This window comes from Muscardinus avellanarius, assembly GCF_963383645.1.
Source record: "Muscardinus avellanarius genome assembly, chromosome: 12".
NCBI classification, from domain to species: domain Eukaryota; kingdom Metazoa; phylum Chordata; class Mammalia; order Rodentia; family Gliridae; genus Muscardinus; species Muscardinus avellanarius.
Window position 1 is genome coordinate 29,387,788 of NC_137798.1, and position 6,087 is coordinate 29,393,874.

The window sequence follows — 6,087 nt, forward strand, 5'->3', positions numbered from 1 at the left end:
CCCACTGCTCTGGCCCAGCACTGGCACTTTCTTCATATTTTCCCCTTGGCCTCTCATTTCATCTGTTCATTCATTTATTAACTCATCGCTCAACCAGCATCTGTTTGCACGCATCCTGGTATAGTCTCTGACGTGAATAATTCTGAGAAAGAAACTGTTACTGAACATGGAGAGATTTATCTAAATAAATATCTGTATTTAAAAGTGGTCTATTTGTCTTTAGCATCTGTGGTGACTCAACACCCTGTGGTCCCTAGCCTGGCACCTGCTCCTTCCTGCCACCAGCCCTCACCTACTGCCCACCTGCTCTCCCTGCCCTCCAGGTTTTTTTTGGCCCCTTCCCACCCCTTTGCCTCTCTGGCTCCCTGACCCACCCCTGAACACCGGGTAGGGTTTAGGCCTCCTCCCGCCATGCTGGAGAGACAGAGTCCCATTCAGGCACGGCAGTAGGCACACAGCGCCCCCTTGTCTCCCCAACAATCCACCTTTGTCCTCTGGTCCCGGCTGCTGCAGCTTGGTCCTGGAAGGGGGGTGGGGGTGGGTGCTGTCTGGGCCAGGCTCCAGCTCCCATCTTCCCTAAAAGGAAAAGGAGAAAGGACTAGCCAAGGAAGAGGGTTAAGGTTATAGGAGGGGGATACAAACCTCTTCGTGCTTGGGTCATGGGGAGCTCTGAGTCCTGCCCTGTCTAGGCTCATTTCCCAGCTCCACCATTCAGTTCTGACCACCCCCTCTCCCTCTTCCTTCTCCCCTTCTCCAGGATGGGTTGGGCTCCCAGTGAGGGGAAGGGTTAACCACGCCTCCCCAGCCCTCCCCACTCCTCCTAAAGGGCTGGTGCAGGCCGCCGCAGAGGCAGAGGCACCCTGGGCAGCTGGGTGAAGGCCCATCTGGGCAGGCCTCCCCAGCTGCCTCCTCTGTCTGGGGCCCCGCAGACAGGCTCCCTGCTTTACTTTTGGGTTTCTCCAAGTGCCTTCTCTCTCCTGTCTGCTTCCCCATCCTGCCAGGTTTCTGTTTCCCTTCCTGGGCTGGTGGAAGGAGGTGGAGGCTGTGTCCAGTGGGGCCTGCGGAGATGTTAGGTGCCTGGGATCGCCGGGACCGGCCCCCTGAGGAGGGGGCAGCTGCAAACCTCCAGGGCTTCGCTGTGGACAAGACTTTCCTCACGTCCCTCAAAGGCATCCTGCTGGAAACTGAGCTGGTAACAGCTGCCTCCCCACCCGGGGCCTCCATCTCCCCCATGCCCAGCTCCCTGGCCTAGCCCTGTGCCGGCTCCCCAGGCTCACCACCCAGTGGTCCCCTTCCCAGCCTTTCTGGATGCTTCTGCCCTGAGCTGCGCCTTCTTCACCTCCTGTTTATCCTTCTTGCTGCCTCTCCATCTGGAGGCAGTTGCAGCAGGACAGAAGGACAGCTTTCTGGAACTTTGAGGGAGTATAAGACTTAGGGATAAGACAGCTGTCAGGCTGGCCTGTCTCTCCCCAGCCTCTAGGGTGGCCACTTCTTGGCATAGTCAAGAAGTCCAACTATCAAAAAGGGCAGACTTCCTAACACCACGCTTTATTCACAAGCTGCTGCCCATGAGCATCTATTCTTAGCAAAGGCCCTTCCCCTGGTTACTTAGCAAGGTCACTGTGCAAACCCAAGGCCTCTGCAGAACTGTCCGTCTGGATTGCCAGGGAGTGTCTGCCTCCTAAGCCTTCTCCCTTGGTGCAGAACCCAAGCCTCTGGTTCCCATCAGCGGAGTTTTAGGCATCTGGGAGTGGGAAGAGCACTAAGGGGCGGAGGCTGCCTCGGAAGGTGCAGGGCAGCCTGTGGGGTGGTGCGTGTATTGCGCTCTGTGCCCCTGGGGGGGACACTGCTCTGGTGGGTGAGCACAGGCTGGTGCCCCTGGAGCTGTGCAGCTTGTCCAGGCCGCTGGGGTTGCTGTGATTCCCCCAGCTGGTGCAGGGATGCAGGGCAATGGGCTTCGATGCCAAATGCCTGGAGTGGTTGGCAGCCCTGACAGCCGGATGGATGTGCTGGAGCATTTCCTTCTCCTCTCCACGGGTGGGAGGTGGGCCTCTGCGGGGGAAGCCACGCATGGCCCGTGTGCATGTGCCCGCCCTGGCAAGCTCCCCACACGTTCCTGCAGGCCCTGGCCTTCATCATCTTCATCTGCTTCACGGCCTCCATCTCTGCCTACATGGCCGCGGCCCTGCTGGAGCTCTTCATCACGCTTGCCTTCCTCTTCCTCTATGCCACCCAGTACTACCAACGCTTCGATCGGCTCAACTGGCCCTGTCTGGTGAGAAACCCTGCCTCTTCCACCCTCTTCCAGTCCCTTCCTTCCCCGCTGACTGCTGAGTTTTTGTCTCCCAGTTTCCCTCCATTTGCACATCCCAGAGGGGCTTTGCCCCGTGCTGTGCCCTGTACTCAAAACTGTGCGTTGACATACAGGTTTCCCAGCTATAGGCTCCTGTCCATGAGAAGACACAGAGCCCTTAGGTCTGTAGCTGGGTGCGGGCCCTTCTGGGCAGGCCCCCTGCCGCCTCCTCCACAGCCCTGCCCCAGGGGTCCCCGCTGGCTGGTGTGCTCCCACCACTGGCCTGGGTTGGCCCTGCTCTGGACGCCTCTGCTTCCATTCCCTGGGCAGCGGTGGGAGCTCCCTCTCTCCAGAGTGTCCAGGAAACCTTCTGTAGGAATTCAGAGTCCCCAAGGGTCGGGCTGCTGACCAACCTGGGAAACCTCCAGGCAACATCCCCCGCCTTCTGACGTTGCCCTTGCTCCCCAGGACTTCCTCCGCTGTGTCAGTGCCATCATCATCTTCCTGGTCGTCTCCTTTGCTGCTGTGACCTCCCGGGAGGGAGCTGCCATTGCTGCTTTCGTGAGTCTGGCCCTGCAGAGTTCTCCAGTCCCTCGGGACCTCTGGCTGATGCGTCCAAAGCTTGTACCTCACCCCATGCCACTCCCTCTTCCTAACCCAGTGCCTCCCTCTGCTGCGCCATCCCCACTCCTCCTCCACAGGTTTTTGGCGTTATCCTGGTTTCTGTCTTTGCCTATGATGCCTTCAAGATCTACCGCACTGAGTTGGCACCTGGGGCCACGCAGGGTGAGAGACTCTGCCCTGAGAGAGGAGTTGCCCTACCCCCATTCCAGCTCCTCCAACCTGACACGGCCTCCCTGCCCCACTTCATCTCCACAGGAGACTAGCAGTGACTCCAAGACTGCCCAGACAGACAGGGGGCCACGGAACCCTGAATTTATTGGCCCCAAGCCTGCTGTCTCCCACCCCAGGTCTACAGAGATGTGTGGCTGAGATGTCACTGGGATTTGTCTGTGGAGTCTGGTGCTCTGGGGTCTGGCTTTTGAAGTTCTAGCCAGAGGTGGGACGGGAAAGGAGGGAAGGAAGCTGGGTCCCCCAAGTCATTCCCAAATTAAAAGAATCAAATTCTACTCTTGAGTCTTCTTGTCTCCGGGACATTAGGCAGATTAGGAATGCCAAGGAGTATTCACAGAATGCTTCCTGGAGCGGGTCGCCGTCCCGCTCTGGGATCAGGTAAGGAGGTGGAGGCTAGCTTGGAGAAGCTGAAGACATCCTTCAAGGTGAGACGGCCACACCACCCCGTGGGTTGGCAGAAGAGGGGGAGATTCTCAAATGCTGTATGCGAGGCCACTCTGGTGTGCCGGGTGTCTAGGGAGGCACAGCTTTCCCACTGTGAGCAAGTGCCCACCCTCTACCTTTGCACACCGCTTGGTGGGCTAAAACTGAGGTGCTTGCCGGGGCTTGTGTTGAGCTCCCCCTCGTGGTGTGGGGAGGGTTTAGCCAGCAGGTGGCGGGGAGAGAGTAGCAGGAGGCTTCAGAAGAAATTCCCAACATGCTGGCAGTAGAGGAACCCTTAGATATCAGCTGGTCCATGCCCTCCTTCTACATAAGAGAAACCCAGAGCTCAGGAGGAATGACCTTATTTATGTCAGGACTGGGACCAGAAGCCAGCTCTCCCGACACCTAAACAGGTGTTGTAGATACTGCACAAAGCCTCCTTGGAGCTGGAACTGTGCTCACCCATCTACAGCTCCCTCCAGCAGCGGGGCCACCTTCCCAGCCTGCCAGTTTCTCAGCACACATTTCCTGCATGTCTCCCATGTGCAGATGCTGTGCTGGGTGCTGGGATGCAGAGGTGACAGATAGGCTTGTCTTTGATCTCTCATAGAGGGAGACAGGGTAGTGAAGGGCTCCCCAAAAGTGCAACCTATGGGAGAGCTCAGTTCTGGGGGGGTTGGAGCAGGCACACACAACCCGAAATCAACTCTGCATGGTCCATGGTCGTCCATGGTCATCCATGGTGGTCCAGCACGGCCAGGACTTTCTTGCTTAGCCAGAGAAACCCAGCATGGCCCAGCTCAGTGGCTTTATCTAAGCTGTCTCCTCTCCAAAACTTGTTTCTGCACTGAAAAGCCTTCTTCTGGGGGCATTCCTTCCAGTTGCAGGTTCCAGCCCCAAGCCCTGCCTGGACTCTGAGTCTTGATCTCTGGGTGCTGCTCTGCTCCCTTCGTGGTGGCCACTCCGCTCTTGGACTGACTCTTCCTGCCTTCTGTTCCCTGTTCTTCTATCTTGGGGTCCTGGCTTCTCGTCAGACCTGATGGTCTCTCCTAGCAGGTCCCCTAGGGGTAGAACCAACTGGATTTTGTGTTTTCCTGGACCCTGTTCACAGTTCTTAGGCTTTATGCATAGTCCATTCTCAAGACAACCTGGCTGACGTGTGTGTGTGTGTGTGTGTGTGTGTGTGAGAGAGAGAGAGAGAGAGAGAGAGAGAGAGAGAGAGAGAGAGAGAGAGAGAGAAGAAGAAGAAGAAGAAGAAGAAGAAGAAGAAGAAGAAGAAGAAGAAGAAGAAGGAGGAGAAGGAGAAGGAGAAGGAGAAGGAGAAGAAGAAGAAGAAGAAGAAGAAGAAGAAGAAGAAGAAGAAGAGAGGAGAGGAGAGGAGAGGAGAGGAGAGGAGAGGAGAGGAGAGGAGAGGAGAGGAGAGGAGGGGAGGGGAGGGGAGGAGAGAGGGAGAGATAGGATGGCCACCCCCTGAGGTGGGAATAAAAGCTGCTTGGAGGGGGCAGCTGGGGAGAGGGGGCCAGGTGAATGGATAAAAAGGTTGTTTGGAAAAAGTCATCAAAAAGCCCAATGGAGGACAGGAATTTGCTCTGAGCAGAAGGAAGTCAGGACCAGTTTCCTCCCCTGAGCTGCTGTGTGACTCAGTAGAAGCTTCTAGAGAGCAGAAATGTGCTGGGCTGTGTGTGCCCACGCAGGCTCCATACTTGTCCACATCTCTGTGAGAGTAAAACCAAGATGAGCATGGCCCAGGCTTTGTCCACACCACGTACCGGTTCAACCCAGCATCAGCTGGCCTCATCGGGATGTCCTCGTGGTGTGGTGCTGACCCACAGAGGCCAGGCTGACCCGGGGATGGTGGGGTCGCTCCTGTGAGTTACTTTCAGGAGACTTACTAGAATGGGACCTGTCCCACAATTTTTCTCTGCACCTCCATTTCCAATCAGCTCTGAGCTTCTTCTGGCATCAGTGGGAAGTTTCTTTTGGAAACCACAGGTGTCCCAGGACAATTTTAACAACCTCAGAATCAGGTAGGCGAAGAATGGCTTCAGCTTTGGCACTAAAATTCTGTCTCCCAGTGGTAGAATCAGCTCATCCTTCTGGTGCATTTATTTCCTCCACGTGTGTGTGTGTGTGTGTGTGTGTGTGTGTGTGTGTGTTCCTGGAGATTAGGCCAGGGGTGGTATTCTCTCTCTAAGGAACACCCCAGCCCTATTTTATTTTTATTTTGAAACAGGCTCTTGCTAGGTTGATGAGAGTCTCACTACTTGCTGAGGCTGTCCTTGAACCTGCAATTCTCCTGTCTCGGCCTCCTGGGATTACAGGTGTGTGCCACCACGCCTGGCTCTATTTCTTCCACTTTTGAGATTTCTCCTTCCTTTCCCTTGTGTGGTTGACTGATGAGAACTAGAACTCATGCCCCCAGGCCGGGCATGCCACCTTGCTTCTCTGGGTTTGGCTTCCTCCTCCAAAGATGTGGGGTGCTCTTGCTCCCACAGCTCTGATGCCAGGGCTGAGGC

General features: G+C 56.2%; 1 protein-coding gene across 1 annotated transcript; it reads left to right on the plus strand.

The window, feature by feature from the left end:
* Positions 1–1,066: 1,066 nt before the first annotated feature.
* On the plus strand, positions 1,067–3,180 carry CMTM5 (CKLF like MARVEL transmembrane domain containing 5; the record flags this gene model as incomplete). The annotated part of the gene is given in 8 exon segments (XM_080707102.1): positions 1,067–1,192; positions 2,123–2,275; positions 2,350–2,411; positions 2,531–2,623; position 2,625; positions 2,762–2,854; positions 2,995–3,079; positions 3,173–3,180. Coding segments are annotated over 8 exon segments (621 nt in total).
* Between the last annotated feature and the right edge of the window lie 2,907 nt (positions 3,181–6,087).